The sequence below is a fragment of the Haliaeetus albicilla genome, chromosome 3 (assembly GCF_947461875.1).
Source record: "Haliaeetus albicilla chromosome 3, bHalAlb1.1, whole genome shotgun sequence".
Taxonomy (NCBI): domain Eukaryota; kingdom Metazoa; phylum Chordata; class Aves; order Accipitriformes; family Accipitridae; genus Haliaeetus; species Haliaeetus albicilla.
This window is the reverse complement of record NC_091485.1, coordinates 42,819,557-42,844,237: the sequence shown is the minus strand read 5'-3', so window position 1 is coordinate 42,844,237 and position 24,681 is coordinate 42,819,557. Positions and strand designations below refer to the sequence as shown.

Genomic DNA, 24,681 nt, shown 5'->3' with positions numbered 1-24,681 from the left:
AGTTCTGGCGCACACGGGGGTGCTCATGCCGGTGCCAGAGCCGTTGGGAACTGGCTGTGGCCAGCACAAGGTGGTCCATGGCCTCCTCCCGCTCCCATCCCCCCTGCAGCCTCCTCCTGCCACACCCTGCCAGTCATGGCCAGCACAGGCCCTGCCAAATGGCCGAGTTGAAGAGCAAAAGAAAAATCACACTTTTCTCAACAGAGGGATCAAGCAAAGGGAGACGACTCAGGGCGGACTCACAAACCAGCGCTCCTGGTTCTCCCACGGTCACCCAGTTCCTGCTGTGTTTTCAGAAGGACTCTCCATAGCCCGTGCTCCAAGTCCCCCGAGCAGCTCAGGCTTATTCAGTGGTCCCAGCTCATGCCCCGCGGCCTCAGGAGGGGTTACTAGGAGGACTTGTTAATGTTTTTTATAATCAGGAAACTTAGTAATTAATTACATGTTATAAGTATTTATTCTTAAACTAGGACAGAACTATTTTGTCATGGCTGATGTACAATACTCTGAAGCTGCCAGTGTCACATATGATGTCAACTTCTTGGCATGAGGGAAGCTTTCGAAAGTAGACTCTGAAACAACAATTTTTATTTTAATAATTCATCACAATTTTCTTCACGGTCAAGAATGCCTTTTTTGAATGATCACATTGTTGGGATAATTAAAACAATATAAAATAAGTTGGATGAATAAATGTGTTTTTCTAACAAAAATCGGCATTGAACAAGGAGTATTCTTTTGTGACTGGGTTTCTGCATACAGCAAGGGTGTTTATAGCAGTACAGATGGCTTGTGATTCAACTTTAATTTAAGTTTCTGGCTGGATTGTACTCTGTATCAACGGGAATTACAATTTTAATACCAGTCCTGTATTTGATTCCAAAACTGTTGGAGTTGTGTATTTGTTTACATATTTGCTCCAAGATAAAATCTCAATGACAGTAAATAAACAGTGTCATGAAATCACTATTTATTTATCAGTACTAATAGAATTCATTTGGTCTGAACTGATTTTCCAAGAGGGTTTTTAAGGGTTTTGTGGGTTGGTTTTATTTTGTTTTCTGTTGGGGTTTTTTTGCAAGCATTTTAACTTTATTACCTTGTTGCCGAAAATGCTGGCTTTGCACTGAATACTGCTCTCACTTCTTGTGTCCTTCTGTGTAATAGACTTTTAGTTAGCAAATATGCTTTGAAAGCAAGGGTTCCAAGTACTGATATTTGCTTCTGATCTTACCTTTGGGGAAATATTTATGGGGTAGGACATCCTGTGGAAATTTTCTTTTCTACTTCTGTAAAATACACCAGTTTAATCGTTTTACTCTACTATTTTGTTCTGCTATTTTTACAGACTGATTATTGCACATAGATACATTATGGGGATATATACCAGGAAGAAAGAAAACTTGCTTAAGCTGTAACATTTCTGGTACAAGGACAATTGGGTATGAGTGAGCTATGAGAGCTGGAAATAAGCTTAGGTTAGAAATTTTAACCATCAGAGAACTGAGTTTCTGCTCTAGCTTTGCAATAGATGGGGGGGGCGGGCAAAAAGGCAAACTTAAAATTTTAAGACACAAACTGACAGAAAAGTTTGACAAACAGAAGAGGTGTCTTGGAGGAGGAGGAGGCATGATTTTACATGATGAATGAAATGGGTTTTTTCCATGCTAGTAGGTTACAATTTAAAGCACGACTTGTTGTGAAAAGGGCCAGAACTGTTCTGAGTGTGAACTAGGAGGCTCTGTCTTCAAGCCCTTTCTTTGATCTTTGATCTCTGCACCCAAATGAGCACTTGGGGATGACCCTGAAATGGACATTTTAAAAGCACTGGTTCAAAGACTTCTGAAAAGGACAGGGAAATAGAGCAGTTTCAGGGCAGACATGAAATATAAGTTAAAAAACTGGAAAAGCAGCAAAAGGTACTTGATAAAATGGTGCCTTGTCAGTGATAAACCCACTGTTAATTGTGTCCACTTTGCACTTTGTCTTAGGTGAGGAAGGGAAACAGATTTGTTGAAATTCTTGTAGTAATGATAAGCAGAGGAAACAGTGCTCTGAAACTGAGGGTCTCTTTATAGATCTCCAAATCCAGAAGATCAAAGACTAGGTTTTTGCAAATCAACTGTGGCACAAAACTGAGAGGAGGCTTCCCAGATAACTCTCAAAGCAGGACAAACTTAGGCAAGTTCTTAGAATGTAGTTCTTGCTCCAGAAAGTGAAGTAAGCAAGTAATAAGATGCTCTTCTACACTTGGTTGTAACCAGCCATTAAATGGTGAGCATGAATTAGCAATTTCAGTAAGTCTAAACAATAACAATGAAGGTTCATGTTTCTTAGGAAAAAAGGAAAGGAAAACACAAAGATGGGAATTTAAGGAAGCACGTTTCAGTACCTTCATAGTGTATGTTATATTTTCCCTGGAAATTAATGCACAAAAAAGAGAAATTGAAAAGAACTGACAGTTTCTTAAACAGTCTGTGCTAAGGATATCAACTATTGCAATGAGAAAGGAGAAAGAAGAAAGAAAATGTATCAAATTCTCTCCAGGCAGATTACAAACTCTCTAGTATCCTCAAAATACAAGGAAGCATCCCAATAAGGCCAAATGATTACCAGTATTAATAGCTTAAGGATAGAGGCCCAATTCACAGACTAAAATGTCTCTTGTTCTTGTTAGTTATGTCAAAGGTTATCAGAAGATAGTGTTAGCTAAAATATAAAGCAGAGACTATTCATTCATCATTCTCTGTTGCACTGCTGCTGTTATAGGTCTGCAGAAGGGTTTTTCAGAAATCATACCTCTTCATCCTCCTTACATACACCATTATCAGACAGACTCCCAAGACTAAAGGAAAAATAATCCATCATGTATAAAAACTCCCTGTTTTAAACACGGCCATCAAGGTTCATATTCAAACAGAAGTAATACCATTTGGAAAACTATCTAGTGTTTTCTTAAAGCTACTTGAGCAGACAGTGTGGAGTCATTGCCACTTGAGAAAATTATGCAAATTTCTTACCCAAACACTGCTGACCATAAACCACGTACTTGTACTGAGCTCCTTTCGATGAAGCACAGTGGCTACACTTCATCAGCAAAAATTCAAGTGTAGGCATGTAAACCCCATAAACATTTGGCATGGCTGGGCTAGAAAGGAAAATTCCACCATTTGTATTCATCTGAAATCTTGCTGTCTCCCATGTAGCACAGAGAAGAATAAAACAGTTGCTGAAATAGTACATGTAGGTACTTTTTGGCCTTTTCTCCAGCTTGAGGAATGAGGCAATTCATGTTGGGAAAGCTCTTTTTTTTTAATCTATCCTGTGTTCAATATTTCTTTGCAAGCACAGAAATGAAAATTCTTAATGTACAAACTACAGAAATAAGCATTTCCACTTCTGTTGAGCTTTCCACCTGGTGATGTTCTGGAACAGTAGCAGCCAGATTGAAAAACTATTACCAAGTATTTTAAAATACTTCTTCAGAAGTCTCATTGAACCTAATCAGGCCTCTTCCATGAGTAAGGTCAGTGAATAAGAGATTTACGATTGGTACCCAGTGAATTATCTGTCAAAGGTTCAATCTGATTTTTAGACTGTCTGAATATGAGTCTCAAAAGATAAAATACAGGAAATGTTAGTGCAACTATAAAAAAATGAAAGTTTCCAAAAATTTTCATAAAACAAAACTTCTGCTTTTGGATAAATTGCCAATCCATCAGACTGACTGCCGTCACACCATCGTCTCTCAGATATGCCCATTATATGCAATCAACTTAAGGAATGTTACAGGTGAAAAGGACCTGTTTCTCAACCTTATCTATGTATGTTTCTGCCACATTATAGGTAATAATATGGACATCAGCTGTGGGCCTGATTTCAGAGGTCCTAACTGCCCACAGTCTTACTGAGTTAGGTGGGAGCTGTAAGTTCTCAGTAGCTTTGAAAATCAGACTGATATATTCTCACAGGCAGTCACGAAGAGATGATTGTGTTACAGATGAAGTATTCATGGTATTAAATGGATCTCTGTCATTTAAGGTCTGGAGAACTGGCATTCTCCTTTGCAGATTACTGCAAGAAACTTTCAGTTACATTTATAAGTGATGGAATTGGAGCACAGAGTGTTGAAGAAAGGTAAAGTTAGAAATATGCATGTATTTTCCTTGTGGAAAGCTAGGAAATACCAAAAGTATCTGTCATATCAATTACAGCTAATGCCAAGCAGCTATTATTACCAAGAACCTTGCTTCAGAGCATATAAAGCCTGATAAATTCCTTGCTTTCTTAAGCTCAGCAAGCAATTCCTTTAAATTAAACCATTTTGGCAGCCAGAGTCAGTATGTGCAACTCCAAACATCCTCGCACAAAGCACTGTAAATACAATTTGTGGTAGTACTGATATAATAGGCAACATCAGAACAGATAATTATTTCATGAAAAAATAGAAGTCTGCCTAAGGTTTTGCCCCTTATCCTTTCCTTAAAGTGACACCACCCCCCTCCCAGTTTCCCTATTCCCATAGGCAAAGCTGGTATTCCACCAGCACTGGTAAAATTGTTAAAATAAGAAAGCATTCTGGGTATGTTTTTCCCATTTGTGATACTAGTTATTAATGTAAGGCTATTGTAATATTACAGTATTACTGTGTTAGTGAATATATCTCATTTACTTTTGTTAAGCACCTTCAGACTGCCAAATACCCAGCACTATAGAAGTACAACATATAATTGTGACACAGTAAAATCAGACAATGTCAGCCTCCTGCTCCAAAATCCAATTCTGTGGTTGAATGTCAACAAGATGCAACATTACACAAAGTGCCCACAGCCAGCAGGAGCCTGCAGAACTGCAGGTTATAGGGCAAACAGCCCAGATTAGAACCAGTCCTGTACAAACAAACATGAGATGAAGGACTGCAGTGTAGCAGAACAAAACTACTTTTGAGGCAAGGTCCAGTGGTGAGATTAATTATAATACATGCAAAAACATAAAATTTGTTAATACCTAATAAATCATTAATGGAAGTAAGCAGGGAAATTACTTACTGCTATCTTGAATTAGTGTTTTAAATCATGGCTGAAATGCAGGGTATCTCATTAAACAGAATCATTGAATGACTCAATGAACCATGTAATAATAACGCTTGTTTCCTTGCATGTTGAACCCCCAACAAAGAGGTGTTCAGGTAAGCTTTCACACACAATAAGCAAAGTCTCTACCCACTCATCAACAGACTACATCTTGTGATTGCATCTCCCTCACAACAGTATTGCACACATTGCAGTGTAGCACTCAATCAGGCATGGATTTCTTCTTTATTAAAAACCAAAACCAAAACCAAAACCAAAACCCAAACCAAACAAAGCATAAACCTTAGGGTTATCAGCCTGCTAATGTAACTTACCATTTCAGGTCCTCTTTCTAAGTCTCCATTACTATCTTCCCGATCCCTCTTCTCTCCGATAACATAATGGTGCTGAAGCGTGTCAGTGTGAAGTGTTAAGCTAAAGCCTGCATTTCAGAACTAATTCTTGCTAAGGTGAGAGTTTTGCCTCTCTTTTACAGCCCTTTCTCCAGAGAAAGCTCTCTTGGTATTTCTTTCATGAAACATAATCTTCTGTAAGAACCAAAAGACCTTTTACAGTTTGGAAGATGAAGGAAAGGTCTCTAGTCTTTCTTCAAGACAGTTAGTCTGAAGAGAAGAGAGATCTCCAGTCTTTAAATAATAATACCTCCCTCTTTATGTAAAGGTGCATAAAGGAAACTTCATGGTTGATCTGACCTGCATCTTGTCTCTATTGCCCCTGCTCTGCAGAAGCTGTCTGGGCAATTTCTTGAGAATTTCAGGCATAAACTTACAACACTGGCTCTAAAATTGTGAGAGCCCTTTTTTCTTCCTGTGTCTTTAAAAGCAAGATATGAATATGCTTTTCTTCATACATACATCTTCAAGCCATTCTCTACACAAATACAAGCACAAGATACAAACTTTTTCCTGATTCCAGGTCTCCATATGTAGGCCTTCGCCAAAGCTTCCCTGGACTAAAAACTGATTGCCATTGGCAATCCAGCCTATGTAAATACCCAGATACCTTCTCATTCCAAATCAGATAGAGATGTTAGGGACTCGTTGGGCATCTAGCTGTGCAACCAACTTGAGGGATTTCTGACTTTAAGTACTGCCACTTCTTGTGCTGGTTTCGAAGCTTAGTTTGCTTCTCCTCCCACATGTCATACAAGGCTGGCAGACTGCAATGAACTTCTTTCAGTTGCTGCTGGACTTCCACATCCATGTGCTGCTACAGATGTGGAACCACAGTCTCAGCTGATGTTGCTGGTGTTGCCATTCTGACAGCCACTTGGGGAATACTTGCATCTTTTCCTTTGCACAAAAGGATCCTGAGAATTTCTTATAACGTGCAAGAATGGGCAGAACTCTTATCCAGTATGACATTCCTAAGAAGATCAACTAAGCACAGTTATTTTTACTTTTTTTTTTAATATATATATACATAAAAGAGAAATCTGTTATCTTTTTATTTGCTGGAGCTTCCTTGTATCATGGTCACAATTTGCTGTTAACAACAGAAAAATTAAGTCAGCTATAGCTTTTTGGTTCTCTTTCAAATCCAAAGAATAAAAAATTTATGATGCTGTTCTGGAATCAGTCCTAAACATACATTCTTGGACTTGTTTTAAAAGAATTCTCTATTCCAAAAATAACTCCATATTCCCAAATTTTTGATTCAGTACGTGCTGCCCATATTAAAAGCTTAAACAGCTTTTAAAAGCTTAAGCTCTGCATACATCCTTTGTTTCAGAAAGGTATTGTGCAGCTTTCATTGTCTCTGTAACAAATAGGTTGATTTTAACAAAACTTTTCATGGCAAAGCCTTAAAATGTGATTCATGGCATAATGACTTTAAAATCAAATTCAGATCCAATGTAAGTAGATGCACTACTAATTTTTTTTTTTTTAACAGTGACTCATAGCAGATCTGAATCTGGCTCTTTGTTAGAAACTGAAATCTTGATACCTCCATTACTGCAACATTGGCCAATTTTGTTTCCTCTGTAACTTTTAGTGGCTTCTGCCTCTGTGTTTTAGAGCTGTCTAAAATTCAGCACAATGGAAGGGTGCACAACTGCTTAAAGGCACCAGATTTGGACAAAGAGCATCTGGGCTCATCTAGTACAAACTTCCTGCGAGATCTTTGTCTCTGGGGCTGTTTCTATTAAAAGATCTGAAAACCTAAGCAAAACGTCCCTCTACTTTTACTGCCTCCGGCTCTGGGGTGCAATCCAGACCTCTAGTTTGGGGTCTAGGCTTGTGACAAGGCATCTGGGGAGAGTTACACAGTTCAAAGCATATCCTTTCACAGCACCTTCCTGAACAGCAGTCCAACTTAAACATCTGTATTAGGAAGCTGGCTTCGCCATGCACTCAACAAAGACAGATACTCCTTCATAGTGCTTCGCTCCACTGATTTAAGTTAAATAGTTGAAGTAGATATAGAATTAACATGTCCCGTAAAGTGGCAATCCAAAAGCCTCTCTCCACCCACAGGAGAGTCACCCAGAGCTGGACCAGAAGAAATGGTGATGGAGCTTCTCTGCTGCTAGACACTTTCTTCTCTGGTTCACTTGGGCTCCAGAGCCTGGAACTCCCTGCCCTTCACCAAACCTGTGTTATGCACCTAAAATTCTTTCCAAGAGGTCAGCATTTGCTAACTGCTGGCTTTTACACATAGCTGCCAGAGGAGGCTGTGTGACAGGCCCTGCTCTCCATAAAGTTGCTGAGTGACTGGCAGCCTCAGCCCTCCATGTGTTCAAACTATGTTTTGTCAAGGGAAGTGCCTCTGACTTCAGCAAAGATGGACACGTTTTGTGCTGATAAAGTAGGCAGAAGAGGGATCCCAACTCTGCAGCCTACTGTATAAAGCATGTATCTACAAGAGGGAAGTTTTTCTCTCTACTGAGTTTTACCAACTTCAATACAAAGTGGGGGAGAAGGACTTCACTTTCTGTAAGGGGGATGTCGCAGCCAGCAGGTGACAGAACCAGTGGTCTCCTCACACCTGGTCTGGCCCCATGAATGCTCTATTTTCTGCTGCATAGGGAAACACAGGCACCACCTGCTTAAACACTTGAAGTTAGCTAACTTTGCTGAAACAAGCCCTAAAAGGGCAATTTTCAGGATGGCAATTGTTTCTCAACAGGTAGAGGGCTTTGTTTGGTCTAAAGGCAGTAGCATTCAGCTTCTGATTTGGATCAGCTAAGAAGAAGTACCAAATACTTTAATGTATATTCTCAAGTCCCTACATTCATGATGTTACCGATGTTATCAAATGCTACTATAACACTATCACAGTAAATAAGGACAGACAGCAGCCAATGATGTTTCATGTAGAAACTGTGAAGGGGAACACATCACTGCACAAAAATATTCCAGTGGCACTAGCAGTCTGACAGGCTCCCTTTCCGTGTGCTCCCCAGTTCTGCCTGAAAAGCAATTTCCTATAGAGAAGCTGTTTCTCTTCAGTTCTTTAGCTGTAGCCAGGCATGAGAAGAACCTCTCCTTTACGCCCTTCCAGGCTGCTGGTGGGGACTACACCTGCTTCCACAGTGGGATTTGGACAATGTCTTCAGTCCTACAAAGGATCTCAAAAATTGTACATAATAAAGTACTGAGTTTGGACCATAAAGGATGATTCTTATTGTGTTAACTTGAAATAAATCAACCAAATTTTCACCTTTTAGGTTTAGAGCTGGTTTTTATAAATATAAATAATATAGTAATATACATAATTGTCAATTAGCCATTTTTAGCAGAAGAAATATGGAAGGTATAAATAGGGATATTATATAAAATATATATATAAAGGACATTAATATTGATTTATGCTGTTATGTATTAGTTCACACAATACACTTTTAATGAGTATTTTAAACCGTAGTAAAAATTAATGCTGATTTAAAGCTGAGACGGAAATAGCTAGGACTTAAAACTCTCCAAATTCCAGCACATTCTTCCCCCAGCACTAAGCTTATCCACAGCTTACCTATTTTAAGGTGCAACATTTTTAACTTCACATTAAATACAGCACCATGATTGTAACTTAGAAAGAAAAACAGAAATAAAAATGCTACTGAAGTACTGTATGAGTGAGTTAACAGTATTGTAAGAACTCTGGCTTCTGGAATTTCCTGAATTTTGAGTGCCTGACTTTTTCACTTGGTACTGCACCAAAACTAAAAATTTCCTCTTAAAGAAAGGAAGGGGGGGGGGGGGGGGAACAACCATATTTTGTTTGGGATTTTTCTATATGCCTTTGACTTCCTCAGCACATCTTATAAATTGCCTAAGTATAACCTTACACCTCTTTGTTGAGCATCAGTTAAACAGAGAGATAAAATTAATAAGGAGGCCTCAGTAATAAATAATCTGTCATATGCCTTATTGCAGAGCAGAGTGTGCTCCAGTTAGCTAGATCCACTACTTTTCACCTGCTTTCTGTCTACTGCTCTCTCTAATCCTCACAAATTAGGGCATGCCAATCTGTTCTCTAAACCTTAGTAGCTCCTTGCTCTCATGAAATTAAGACTTAAGTAAAAAATGCCTTTGAAAATGTGATATGCAAAAGTGAGCGTATGGCTATGTGAATCTGGACAAGCTATTTTTACTTGCCATACTTACCTCCCCATTCACTCTTGTTCCTCTTGTCTGTTTAGACATAAGCGCTTCACAGCAAGGGTTCTGTATACTTCTGATTAATGCTAAGATCAAGGCCACCTAAAAGTTGGACCACAGACCATAGGTGTCACAATCTCCTGAAACTCAAGCGCTATCAGCTGTCTACCTGATCCTAGCAGCTCTGCTGACTTTCAAAATATCAAGAGGAAATGTATGCAAGCCTCAAGTACTGTTGTCTATTCCTACACTTAACAAGAAAGAAGACCCAATGCAGACTGCTACAGTGCAAGACAAAAAAAAAAAAGCTTATGGCCAGACTAACACTGGTCAGGGCCCACTGTTTGGTCTCATTAAGGACAATGTCAGTGTGGACACAGCTTACGTGCTTGTCGTGCACCTTACAGAAAGGAGCCCCAGCTTCTGCAGCTCAACAATGTAAGCCAAGAATCAGGGTCACACTGAGAAGGGAAGTGGGGGGTTTTATGGTATGGATTAATTGAAAACACAAAACCTGCTTGTCCTCCTTTAAATGGGTTTTTTACATTATCAAATGACTTCTGTCGAGTCTCATGCATATACAGCTCAGACAACCAAAGAAAACTATCATTGTAACTGTTGTTTCCAGACACATGCAAGACAATCTGCTGAAGTATCAGAGGCTTCTCTCCTTGAATAGCATCAGACTCCTTACAGCAATACTGTGTGATCTTCAAATGTGCTTTGTTTTACTGACACAGAAGACATAAACCAGTCTAAAAAGTGGTCTTAGAATCGATGTTTATTGTGCAGGTCCCACATAGAAAGATATGAAATATATCTGATGCATGATATGAGAGCAAATAGTAAATGAAAAGCAGAAGATTGCTTGTGTATCCAATTGAAATAGTATACAGAGCTACCAGAGCAAAGAAAATAAGCCAGGCTGAAAAGAAACTTTACAAGCACCACACAAAAGCTATCCTGCACAAAGAGCCAAATACAACATATGTGCTTCTAAATCTTATCCTATTTTGAGGAATTTAATCATGGATAAGCCTTTTGCTGCCACCTGTACAGAAATCAATGTTGCACAGAGTACTTCAGGGCAGTGAAAATAAGTAGGCTGTTGAAGTTGAACTAAGACACAAACTAAACCAGGGATCCAAACTTTTCCACAATAAAAAGTTTCATCCACGTTCATTCCTGCAGATGACAAGTTTAACTGCTGTTCAGTAACATTGATTTTAATGTCAAAGATTATTTCAACTTTGCCCTCTTATTTATCCAGTGTAGAAACTACACACAAGCACACGATAGGTATCAGAGAACCAACCTGTAATAGAGCAAAGCAGTCGTTTCAAGAGCTTTTGAGAGACTGCTAGTCTGATGAGGATGCTCACATCCATCTTATGCTGAGATCACAAACATTTTGTTTGTGAACACTAGTGTTTTCCTGCACGTCTCAGAGGCATGCCAAAGTGTAGCCCTGGAGGACCACTGACATCTGGTGGTCACTGCAGTCCTTCCCAACAGTACCTGCAGCTCCAGGCAGGCAAGGAGTGCTAGCTGAAGCGCAGAGATCACTGAGGTTTGGGGGGAAGGAAAACTGCTTCGTCAGTTATTAACCTGTACACTGTTGCCAGTGTGAACTAAACTGGCACACCTCTGGAAATGTAAGTGTTCTTCTCTAGAACTAACACATTAAAAAAAAAAAAAAAAAGAAGAAGGACAAAGTAAAATGTAAATTAATTCTACAGAAAGCTAAGTCATATCTATTGAATTTTACCCTGACTTGATCAGATTATATTTTACAGATGGCCTGACAGAAATACATGCCAGGGAAGCATTAAGTTACAGGCCTTACTCTGTGTTTATTAACTTAGTGGAATTTGTTGGTTACAAGTAAATGCAGATCAACTGCAATATACAAACAACAAACTCAGTTAAAGCTGCCAGCACATTAATAGTATTGTTGGCTTAAACGTACTCTAGAGATAATAAAGCTTTTCTAAATAGAGCACATTTAATTCAACAAGTTCTTGAGAACAACTGGATCATAAAATAGAATTATATAAAACTGTCTTTTTGACAAATGTAAAAAAAAAAGCAGTTTCCTAGGTAAGATGTTTCTTATTACTGAAAAGGAGCACTGAGATTTCGGTCTTCTTTTGCTAGACAACTAGCACAATATTAAATTATAAGCAGGAGTATTCAACAATTTTATCCATTTTGGTATCTGCTAGATGGTAAGACTGCCCAGACAGAAACTGCCTTAGTTCTCTCCAGCAAACCTGAGAGAGGATCTTCTTGATGCTCAAAAGCAATTGTGCAGAGAGACCACAGCCACCAGCACTGGATCTAAAATGTACTTAGGCCTGTTAGCACTGGTTGTTGATAGACAAACATTTAAAGCTATGTTTTGCTTGTTGCAGTTATCTACAACTTATAAACAAAACTCTGAGGCTTTCAGATATTCATCAAGAATACAAAAATCTTACTGAACTGTCATGAGAATTTTCATCCCTTCCCAATTGCTTTCTTGCTGCAAAATGATTCAAAGTCTACTTTCAGGTAAGTGTGCATTTCTCATTGAAACAGAAGCTCAGTTCAAACCTAATAAAACTCTCAGCATCTGCTGAGTAGTGGAAAGCAATCAAAGTGTTTTTCTACACCTTTCCTACATACTACAAGAGTGCAGCTTTGCAAAAAATCTGCAGTACAAATCATCTGTCTCTGAACTGACCTACATTTTTCACTTACCACCAATATGACACCTCTCCATAAGTAAACAGATTGCTAAATTACAGTTTCACTTTCAATCTAGGCTACCTAACCAGACTGAGAGTGAACTATTTTAAATTATTTTTCCAAAATGCATTATTGTGCATACTTTTTCTAGTTGGCTATGGCACATTGTGGGCAAACATAGAGGCACATGCAATTGCTAACATAGCCAAGTAGTGCGCAAAAAATAGCCAGTGCTCAGAGTGGAAACAAGAAAGGGTACATGGGACACTAATATGGAGACAACCGTATCAAGCCACCCCAATGAAAGCAGGAAATTTGCACTGAGATAGTTCAGTTTAACCCAGCCAGGGCTTGTGGCTGAGCTAGGTACCTGGCTGGGTCAAAGGCTACCCAAAAGGCTTTCATAAGAAAAGTGTCAGGTTTTTCACTCCCATTTGTATTTCAGCAGAAGTCTAGCATCTGTTGACCGCTGATGCCTATGGAGAATTTCACTCATGGGGCCCACAAGCCATTGATGTCCATATGTGCTTCAGGTCCCTTCCTGTACTGCTGCATGAACATACAGTGACTAAAGTGGCTCCACAAGACTACTTTTTAACACATTCCTGTAGGTCCAACTACAAATCAATAGACATTAATCAGTAGAGACACTCACTCCCATACACAACAGGCGCAGAGCCTATGTTCCACTTAAATCCTACTCCGAGCATTTGAAGTAAGTGCTATTTTCAGTATTTCAACAATGCTGATTTCTGCACAGTAATGTATTTCACCCACAGTGAAAAGCTGTCACATTGCTGCATATCTATTAAATAAAAGCATTATAATTAGGTCAGCTACTGGGTAAAGGAGACAATAACCACTCTAACAAAGCACTGTCACAGCCCTTACAGGTCCTTGTCTGAAAAGCAAGTCTCTTCTTTCCTTTGCTGTCCCCCCAACATATATTTTCCACAAATATCTCAGCATTGCCAATCCAATTATACAACAGCAGGAGACGATTACTGTGTGACAATGTTCTAATTCACAGACATAACCTTTATTTTGTTTATATTTTATTGGGGATATTTTCCTGGAGGGTAGAGATGCCCTCCACTCACCACTAGGGACAGACAGGTCTAAAAATAATTTTGCCTGGTTCTAATCGACAACATCATGTTGGCAAACCTTTTCCGAAGACACATGAAAGCAAGATAACCCATTCCTGCCAGCATGCTGACCAGCAGGGTGGTGCCAAGAACCCTGGGAGCCCTTTTCTTGGCCACACGGAATGCTGTTGGCAGAACAGCCGAGATTAATATATTGTTGACGTGTCCTAAAACTTTGTAAAATGCTTTTCTCTTCAGGACACGCTCATAATAGGCCTCCAAGTTGGGCCGCTTTCCGTTTCCCCAGTTTCTTCTTGCTAATCCCAGAAACTTCAGACGATGTAATGTGACAGCAAGTGATACATCTGCCAGACTGAAGAAATCACCACAGAGCCAAGGCGGATTTTCATCTTCTAAGCAGAGATAAAACACAAACAATTAGGAGCTAATGGAATACAAGCACACGTAGAAGCCTCCATGGGCGAACATTTAGTTTACTGCTATTTCAAAATGCTGTCTAATAAACACCACCAACACCTCAGCTAAGATATGGCTTTAACCAATGAACATTTTACTAATCCCTGTCCATTCTTCACACAATATTGTAAAGTCTTAGGCTTAGCAGCCTGGCCTACATTTGCTGAGGAAAAAAGAGCCACATTTCAGGTTCATAAATTAAAACCCACAGTAAACACTTACTTTCCTCAACTACATTTCTCAAATCTGGATTAAATTAAACAGGAGTGGAAAGGAGGAAGGCAGTTTAGCTTTCACTGAAAATCTACCACTTGCCTGAATTTATCGTCTTGCCTGTGTCACTCAGCTCTACGGCATTCACTCAAGAACTGCTTATTTGCTGGAGACTTTCAAGCCAAAAAGAAACCGATCACATGACTGACCTGCACCAAACACACCAGCTCAGTGTGAAGACTGAGTTTGTCTACCCCTCCTTCCTCTGTGCCTCCTAAGCCCCAAACCATGGGTTTTTTACACTGAGAAGTTTGAGAAGCGATGGATATTCACACTGCCCACCATTAGTCAGGAGCACAGACGGAGACCCGAGGCTCCCTCTCCAGTCAAAGGAAAGAGGTGAATCTTCCTGGGATGGCTCAAAGCAGGCACTGCGAGGCAGCATCACACCTCTAACTTCAGCGATCTGAACCACCATCCGAAAGGGCTGACCTGTATTGACTACACCCAGAGCTTTTGACACCCAGGATATGAAATTTGGTAGTTAGCACAGCTGCCAGCATGAGTACTCTGCTCTAGCCTAGATCTCAAACAGGACTGTGCTGTTCCTTCCTTATTTGCAACCTTTTGCAGTTCTTCCCACACAACAGGCATGCAGAAAGGCTGGCATGAACATTCAGCAGCACCTCTGTGGAAACAGAGAAATTTTGCAATGTCCCTTTCAACTCATTTGCCACCAGAGGAAAGCAACAGTTTGGCACACCGCTGGTACCAGTCCATTTCAACTGGTTATGCAGGTCTGGAAGAAAGGTCTCTGCAGAGAACGAGTGTATCCTATGTTGCTGAAAGGATACCTGGGGCTTCATCCAGTGCATTAAGTAAGAAAGATGATGGAAAGGAAGACCGAAGAAGCTAACGTGTGTGAAGAAAGATGCATGCAGTGGCAGCAACAGTAAGTGAATGAGGGATTTGAGCAGTAGCAAGAGAAGCAGAAGCTGAGAGGTCTACCAGGACCTGGAGAAGCACTGTTCACAAACCTCAAAAATATGAATACCTCAGACAAAATTCCAAGAGGTAGGTAATAGCCATATGTTTTACTAAATCCTGTGATCCCGGCAGTTTTCATAAGCTCATCAATAACGTATCAGTTGACTCCTTGGAAAGGCTATATTTAGCAGAAAAAGCAAAGGGTCTGCTGGAAATGGTGACAGACTTAGTTTGCTGAACAAAATCCTACCATCCTTTGTAAGTTACAACATTTTCTGTGACTTTCGCTGTTGAGTCAGTAGAAAATTTAACCTAAATTTTCAATTGCTGGTTCAAATCTACTGTTTTGATTGTAACTGATAATTACTACAACAGCTATTTATAGAGCCAAATGCAAAGAGTTATTGATTTGAGCAGATGCAGTTGATATTCACTAATGCTTCATGTAGCTCCCAGTGAAGTCAGAGGAAGGATACCTATTAGCACCATTGGGAGTGGGACCAGACTCTGAATAAGCAGAAAACTAATCCCATTTAAACAAAATTTGACTTTCATTTGGGTGGATTGCAGATAAACACCACTGCTTTCCAAGAGGGCAGGGGACGGGGTTGCTTAATGATTAGAACACTTACCCAGATTGCTAATTCTGCATCTATCACAATATCAGCACAGTATTTATATAAGATTGTAATAAACCTGTATTAAACATTAAGGTTGTGATCATTATAGTGAACTGAGGCCTACAACTACAACATCAAGAATAACATTCTGTAGTTAAGGTTTTTCTTATTTTGTTGATAAAATACTACAAAATTGTGCAGCTAATTATACTCACTATCCTGGAAATGTGATCAAGCACTCTCATAAGACAGTGAGAACTCACTGACAGCAGCAGTAAACTAAACTAGTATTTAAAACAGTATTGATCCCTTCTGTGATGTTAGATCAGTATATACTAAAAATACCAAATCAGATACATTAAAACCAGTTCTATAATGGTGCTGTCAACAAGTTTACTCAGTCTCCCCAAACATAAGCATCAACAGGATTTAGCAAGAATAATTCCTTACCTGGTGTTTCCTCATTTCGCCGCTGCAATTCAGTCTCAACCTGATCCAAAACTTTTTCCAGTTCATCCAGTATTTTCTTTAGGTATTTTATATTATCATGATCCAGCAGTTTAGACTAAATATATATACAGGTTAGTGTTTTAATCGTTGTAGAGAGTTTATACTTTTATCAGAGAAACCTTTACTTAGATACTACAGTGCTTATTCATATAATGTGATTATTTTCTCCACATAGTCAGTGGGATACCATTTAGATACTGGTAACAATTCAGGTAACAGAAGAAAAACATCAGAGATTCTAGATACTGAGGTTTGCCTCGCCCTGCAGGGTGCTCAACAGCCCAACACCAGCACTGATGTGTACTTACCTTTGAAGTCAGCGGGACCAATTCAATACTTCAGCACACACTAGAAGTGTGTAGCTGATCTGGGGGACAGACTGCTTCATGCCTTGTAGGGTTAAACCACTGCATGACATTACTGGTAATGACAGGTGAAAGAAATGTTTATACCGTGACAGAAAAAATCTCACACTAACAAGCTCATAATAAAGGGGGGGAATACAAAGAGTTTTCTTACTTTAAGGCGCTTCTGTTTTGCTATATAGGCATCTTGAAGGTCTGGATTTTCTTCTGCAAGTTTCTTCAACTCTGATTCTGTGTTACTTATTTGGCCTGATGCAAAAAAACAATGGAATGACATCAGATATCCAAACGTACCCATAATGCAATCCACAGGAACTGATCAACAGCTTGTGTACAAATATCACACTGAAGAAATGAGAAGTGGTACTTCAATTAAGCATCACTGCCAAGTTGGGATTCAAAACCATCACATTTTGGAAAACTTAACTGCTGCATAAATTGACCTCGCCACACCTGCCTATCAGTTTGCAATGAACTAAGTGGTGATCTGCCAGGCAAGAATGAGGAATTCTTGTTAATATTTTTATTTTATTCAGATAAAACCATTTTGCTGCCAAAACCGGTGCTAAATCCATGAAATGCTACTACAAATACCTTAGGTCTCTGATGTTTTTGTACCTCAGCTCCTGGGTTCCTAACACACTTTTCGTGCTGTTAAAGCACAGAGAGGCCCAATACTGAGATTTTCTGTAGGTGACTGTGGGTCACGTGCATAATTCCAAAGCAAAAGCCTATATACCACTGAATATGGAACCAATGTGTTTTCAGTTAGCTAAAATGTGACACCAAAATCCGTCATGTCTTTTGGAAATGTTCACTATGGAGTATATGGATGTTCTAGAAAAACATTCATTACATGACTTAAAGAAGAAATGATGTGAAAAATTTAAGGTAATTTTACTGATTTCTACTATATGTGTAAAGCCTTTTCTCTCCTTAAAATGGGGCTTTGCTTGAAAATGCCATACTTACAGACCTAGAATACCGAAAGATAGTGAATAATAAGTTATTTTCTAAAAATAAATTTTCTAGTAATAAACTAAGAACAAAAGAATAATTACAGGGCATGAATCACCTCTCACTTGTACTTGATAATTAAGATTAATTCCAATTAAGTCTTATAAATTAAACTCATAAAAAATTCTTGCTAGAGAGCAATGAGCTCATTGTTTTATATATTCTTTGTTTCAACCTGACATGACTGTGAAAGCCATCTTTCAACATAGTATATGAAGAACTTGAAGGATGTAATCACACAACTAAAATCTTATATATGCAATTAATTACTTAATTGGATTTGGTACGCATAAACATAATACATGACTCGCTGCTGGCTTATTATATCTAGCACTTTGAAAAAGATCAGCTTTTCAAAGCTGAAAACTAAACCATCTGGGAGAAGTTTGAACAAGCAAAGGAATTGTTTAGGAACATCCATGAGCTATTAAAAAAAATGCCTCAAATCAAGAAAGCAGGCTATGCTTTAAGTATAAAAAGGTAAGAAAACTTCCCAGTTTAGACAAGTAGTAATTTTAGCTCTACCAATATGAATATGTGTGTGTAAACTGACAATTAATACCAACTAGAAGCTACAGGGGAAAAATACATGCAGACAGCAGAACACAAGACAATGTTGTAAAGTGAACCATAATAAAAGCACTGACTATTACCATGTGAAAACAGAAAAACTATAAATAATGCCTATGAGTAAAGTACAATTGTTCAATAAAGTTATTGTGATCTACATTTGGGGAAAAAACCCAAACACAGATGGTACACTAATATAAGAGAATAATTCATGTTACTTCAGTAAAAAAAAAGAATGCTAATTCCTCTTACTGAAATTACCCATTGTAAATCTCTCCAGATACTTTTCATAAAGAATTTATTTTTAAATAACCACTGATCATTGGAGCAGGAACACTGACTTCTAAATACTTGCAATGCGTAAGAAGTTTCCAGCAAACAGAAAGAAAACCAATTCTGTGCTGATGTTTTATAAAGGATAATTCATGCAACTACAAGGAAAACTAACTGCCTGACTTCACTTCTGACAATGTAATGGCATGGCTAATAAGAGAACTGACTTGCCAAAAATTTTAAGGAGGAGGATAACACAGTCTGTTGAAAACAGAACTTCTCAAACTAACACAGTATCATCTTTTATGATATTATGAATTTAGTAATAGTATAGTTGTATTACATTTCAAAGTCTCTACAGCATTTAACTTTGCTCTATGGAGCATTTTAAAATAAACAAAAAAAATTGCCACGATATAAACCACTGACATTGACAAAAAAAATCAAGAGATCTCAGAACATAACTGGGAGAATCGTACACAGGGAATCATCATTCAGCTGTGTTCTTGGGATTTGATCCTTGTTCTAGAACTATTTTGTTCTTTTGTAATACTTAGAAGGAAACATAAAAGCATTAATTAAAGTTTGCCATGGTACAAAGACTAGAAGGGGCATAAATAAAAAAAAACAAACATGGAAACATGGCACTGATACCCAGTGGTCTGGACTGGTTGATAAATTGGGCCTAAGCAACCAATTGATGTTTCAACAGAGTCCAATGTAAAACATAAATTGTAGCAAAAGATATAGTCCAGAAAAGATACAGGCCACTTTTCTTGGCAAGAGGGCTGTAAGGTTGCAAGCAGTTCTGAAAAGCTATGCTGAGGTCATGATCCATAACCAGCTGAACAAGGATGCCCAGTGCAGTTCTGTGGCTGAAAGTAACGCTGGAGTCCTTGAACATACATACAGTAAAAAAACCCCAAGAATAAAGAATTAAATATTTATCTCCCTATCTGATACCAAAGTGAACAGAATCTGCTGTCCGGTTCCAGCATCCAAACCGGGGGCGGGGGGGGAGGGGATTTGCCAATCTTTGCCAAGGATTTTTCTTAATATCACTGAATGTTGTTTAAACCAAGTATTTCTGCAAACTACTGGATTTGAAACAGGTGTTCATTTCAGGAGGTTCTCTGTTATAAAGAGGACTGGGCAACATAATCTAGAGTTACTTCTTCTGCCCTCAAAATGTTTTTTCATGGGAAAATGGTATGTTATAAAAGTCCATCAGGTAAAATACCAATCCCAAGAAAGTCAAAAGACATTTTACCATTGATTCTACAAGGCCACCAGTTCATCCTTTATCCTGATTCTATATTGTTGTGTTATTTGGACCCAGGATTTTGGTTTAAATTGTACTTTAACAATTTCCCTTGGTCAGATGAACTCAAGCTATTTACTTCACACCTTTGGTTTTTTTCCTCCCTACCCCCAGCACCAAGTTGACACTACCAAGTTCCTCAGACAAAAAGGGCTTGATGATTCTGTTATAATATATTAGATAAACAGACTCTGTTTCATTGAGGGTAATCTGCATTTGCACCACCTTGAGAGGAAAGCAATTGCTTTAATTTAATAGGTAAACTTATTACAAATTTACAGTCACAAAAAAATGGGTTTCCTTCAGTGTAGTGGTTTGATGTGAGCAGTAATAGAGCTGTTCCCTAGAAATTGCTTTATAGGCATAAAGAGCAAGATCGGAAAATAAAATACTCACAGCTGTCACAGCTGCCACTTTCTGTTATGCACAAGAAGCACATTTTCAATCATTAGGAAAATTAATTCCACAGACACCCCAAAAATGCCACTTCCGCTTTCCCGTTTTCAAATCATAACAGACTACAAAATCAATAAAAAGTATATGCACAAATTATCAAGGGCTGCAACTAAAATTGAAAATCTGCATTCAATATATTCTGCTTAAGGTGCACTGAAGACACAAGATGAATGTAATGCAACATCCTATTAACTGATAAGCATTCAGATCTATACCAGTACATACTACGAATTCTGCTGGTAGCATAGGCTGGAATCATGGAGTCCACTGTTAACTCGGGATGCAGGATGCAGCCATGCGTGTAGGCATCCATAGGCAAGGAGTCTAAAAGCTCTCTATAGTGTTGCACCCTTGGATAATACATGCTCCCTTCTTCCGGCATTAATCTTGGTACTTCCTCTGCAATACAAAAGTTAAAAATAAAGTTAAGAAAAGAAGAACCATGGAATTGACCAAAAGTAGTATTTCCAAAGTAACTTCAGTCATGTCCAATTGGCACTGACAACGCAGCCAGTTAAGAAAGCTTCACTTGCTCCCCACCGTCACTCAACAGTGTTATCACAGCTCAGAGAAACGTATATACACGTACTTAATTTTAAAATGTTTGAATAATTCCAATTCCTATGCAGCAACCCACATAAACACGTATTTAAGAGGCCTTCAAATCAGAAAAACAGATTCAATGTCTATTTTGTAGTTCTAGGAATGGACGACCATGGCACACACCATTTAGCCCTCTCACGGCAGGGCACAACTGAGGTTGTAGTAAGTTGTTATGGCTGAAACATTACAACAGCTGCAATGCTGTAAAAATTACAGTACAGGAATCCTACTCAAAGCATGATTAGAAGTATTCCCGCACACCAATAAGTTTTACCCTGCCCTTGATCTACCTGGGCCCCGACTCCTCATTTGATGAAAACACCAGCGTTAAATATGTATTATGTTCACCCAATGATGAAGTTTTCTTCGTGCCTTAGAAATCACAACGCTAAAGCCCTGAAACACAAAATGCTGCCTCTTCACACCTAAAACCACACAGCTTTGCATTTCCTTCAAAAATTGAGGCAGTCTGTTTTCTGGCACTAGAGACATGAAGAATTTCAAAAGCCTGCACGTGATAACTTCCGGGTTCCTTCTTCTTACTTTTTTACCTCTTCACTCCATTTTGGCTACAAAAATAATTTACTCATTCTACTTCCCTTTTCTGCCCAAGATGATTCTGGAATTAGGCATCTTTCGGTTGGTTTTTTGGGGTGCTGGGGTTTTTTTTGCAGAGAAGCAGGACCTGCCCAACAACCGCACTTCTGCAGCTCCCTGTTGAACGGGCTGTTTTTCGTGGCAGTCTCACCACAGGGTTAGCACAGCGCAGCGCTGCCATTGCTGACTTCTCCATCCTTCCCGAAGGGGTAAGGAGGGCAGCAGGGCACGTTTTTACTTGCAGCTGCTTGTAAAGTGCTGGAAGACCTCCAGTTCATTTTAAAGGAACGTGTTCTTACCCCATACCACCAACTACTAGGAGAGCCCATTTACTTGTGAGACTATAAACGTTTTCTGGTCCTCAGCGAACCACCAGGTAGCCACGCGGAGCTGACCCCAACACTGCTGCAGGCTGCGGGGAAGGATTTCACACCGAAACGCCTGTGGGATTACCATCTACAAACGTTGCTTCGAGGTAATCGATAATCTGCGTTGCCTCGCAGATGATGTTTTCCCCATGGATCAGGACGGGTACTTCTCCAGAGGAATTCAAGCGCATGAACCAGGGTTCGTTGTGCTCGCTCAGCGGCAGGTTTACATCGTGCTCTTCGCACTTCAGGGCTTTTTCGGCTATTGCCAAGCGCACCTGCAGGGGCATCACCGCGGTTACCTCAGGAGAAGCGCTCCCCGCACAGCCCTCCCCGCTCTGCGGAGCCGGCCCGGCCCGGCTCGGCCCGGCTCCCGGCTCCCGGCCCCCAGCCCCCGGCCCCCGGCCCCCGGCCGCCGGCCCGGCCCGGCCCCGCCGCGGCTGCAGGCCCCCCTCCGCGCCGCCCTCCCCCGGGCCCAGCCCCCGGCGCGGGCAGGCAGGGGCGGCCGGCACCGAACCGCCCCGCCCCGCCCCGCACCCGCCGGCACCCCGGGCGGGGGCAGGCCGCGGCCCGCAGGCCGCCGCCCCCCTCACCTTCTGCGAGGAGAAGGACTGCGTCCAGTGGTACAGCACCAGCGGCGCCATGCCCGCCGGCTGCTGCGCTGCGCCGCGCCGCGCCGCGCCGGGCGGGGCAGGAGGCCTGCGCGGGCGCGCAGCGGCGGCCGTGCCCGCCCCGCGGCGGCCTGCGCTTGGGAACTGAAAGAAGGGGATGGCCGCGGGGTGCGGCGGACACCCCCTTCTAACCCCCGCACTGCTCGGAGGACGGCCCTTCCTAAGGGGAAACTGCCTGCAAAACCCTCCGCAGCATCCCTCGGGGGGGCGCAGGAAGATGGATGCGCAGGTAAAAAGGTCACATGGCAGCATTTAGCCTGTTATTATGTTAAGCTTTTCTTTTTTTTTTTCCCCTCTTGAACAAGTACTTCCACTGTGAGTTTCAGGGACGCTGGCATCACGCTCTTGGGGAAAAAAACAATACATATTGCCAGAAGACATCCTGAATTGGACCCTATGGCTTTAAATACTCTATTGCAAAACGCACTCGAGTTAGAGCAAGAAGGAATAAAGCTCTAGAATAATATACACTTCTTTTGCCTCCAGATGTGTTCTTTCAATCTCAAGGCTTCTCAATCGTTTTGGGGTTTTTTTTCCTAGACAAAATTAGAAAATTCAACAGTTTTGCAGGGTTTTTTTTCCTCCGTGAAGTAGGGTCCTGGAAAGCATTTGACAACAAACACTAGCTTCTGTCATCAGAAAATGCTTCCTCTGTATCTCACACTGCAGATAGTTTGATTGCTGACAGTCCATCCATTGGACGCTATCTGCTGCGTCAGGGAGATGAGCAAACCAAAAACCATGGTGAGATTACAGAGTCCAGAATATTGTTCTCTTCGTCCCGACTGCTCGATCCGCAAGGAAGGCGACTACTTCATGGGAACCTGATAACCCACTCCCACGTGCAACTTCTGCATGCCAGATGAATCCTACCACTAGTATCCTGAAGACCTGAACCTAGTATGTCAAGACCTACAGCCCAATAACACGTACATTTGATTTTAAGGGAAATTTTGACAAATGTTAAGAAAGGCAATGGATTTAAGTCACTGAAAGAGACAAGGTAATGGACAAATCTTATAAATCAAAAGGGAAGAAACAAAGAGCCAGCTTCCAGCCCCCCACTGTTCACGTGAGTGGGCACAAGGGCAGCCCCGTGCCTTCCCCAGAGACTACTCCCAGCTAGAGTCACAAACGAAAATAATCTCTTCAGAGGGTCAGGCATGATGAGAGGCTTCTCACAAATCCCGGCTGACAGCAGTCAGTGTGTTACTGATGGTAAATCCTACATTTTGGGGAAATTAGTTGTAATTCTTCAAAAACTTGGAGAATGTGCTTAGAATTGATAATAAGAATGCAGTCAATGGACTGAGATAAATACATTATGACTGGACTTATTTCTCTCCAAGATATATGTCTAAGGTAAGAGGGCTGGAATACCCTGTTGTGCACTAGGGCTGTAACCTATGACTCACTGATAATTCTCACAGGTCTCTGCCTAGGCTGCTGTACAGTTCCTCACAGCTAGATCTTACAATATCTCAAGGCAAAGAACTGAGCATTGGAAACCTCAGACATGATTTTTAAATTTACAGGCACTAGACACTCATTCAGTTTTTTTGTGGTTTTTTCTTAATTTTGCCTTTGAATCAAAATGTTTTCATTTTGTCAGTTACCAGACAGACCACTGCTCCATTTCAACTCTCTTGTTCAGCTAATTAATTTAATATCAAACATGGACTTCTGAGTTTTTGTTACCTGTTTTAGATGCCTGGGAAGGCAACGAAAAGTATCTTACCTTCTAACACAATAAGGGAAAAAGGACCAATGAGAACAGTATTTCCTACCTCAGACCTGTTCAATAACAGAGCAGCTGCAATCATATTCGGGTGTTTCTTCTTCCTTTAATCTAGTCATCGGTATTGCTATGAAATACCACCCACATGTCCATGTTTATAGCCCTGGCTTGCCCGACAACAGTTCAGCTGGAGGAGGGAGCGCTTGTGGCTGGGCTCCCCTCCCAGCCTGGCAGGCAGCTGTTCTGATGACTGACCACACGAGGCCTCCCTTTCCCAAAAATACGATGCAAAGTACCTTCTCGCTCCAGATGCTGAAGAAGAAAAGGGGCCGGTGCCTTTGTCCTCAGGACAAGCACCTATCCATCCACCTATGTTTGCTCCC

The 24,681-nt window shown here is 40.5% G+C and overlaps 1 protein-coding gene across 2 annotated transcripts; it reads right to left on the bottom strand.

Moving 5' to 3' along the window:
* Positions 1-10,457: 10,457 nt before the first annotated feature.
* On the bottom strand, positions 10,458-22,810 carry GDAP1 (ganglioside induced differentiation associated protein 1). Of its 2 annotated transcripts, XR_011324051.1 has the most exons (7): positions 22,483-22,810; positions 21,975-22,167; positions 20,547-20,720; positions 16,839-16,933; positions 16,260-16,374; positions 13,026-13,925; positions 10,458-12,992 (listed from the first exon to the last, which is right to left on the bottom strand). XR_011324051.1 is itself a non-coding variant. In XM_069779542.1 (6 exons), exons 1-6 carry the CDS (start codon positions 22,531-22,533, stop codon positions 13,543-13,545), a joined length of 1,011 nt encoding a protein of 336 aa, XP_069635643.1. In that variant the 5' UTR covers positions 22,534-22,810; the 3' UTR covers positions 10,458-13,542. The 2 variants fall into 2 exon arrangements, 1 of the variants encoding a protein (XP_069635643.1); XM_069779542.1 differs by having other exon boundaries at positions 10,458-13,925.
* Between the last annotated feature and the right edge of the window lie 1,871 nt (positions 22,811-24,681).

Coding starts and splice junctions, on each gene's coding strand:
- GDAP1 (XM_069779542.1), bottom strand. CDS start 22,533: ATGGCGCCGCTGGTGCTGTACCACTGGACGCAGTCCTTCTCCTCGCAG. Junction 20,721..21,974: donor CGAAGCAACGTTTGTAGATG/GTAATCCCACAG, acceptor TTTGTATTGCAG/AGGAAGTACCAAGATTAATG. Junction 16,375..16,838: donor CAAAACAGAAGCGCCTTAAA/GTAAGAAAACTC, acceptor ATATATATTTAG/TCTAAACTGCTGGATCATGA.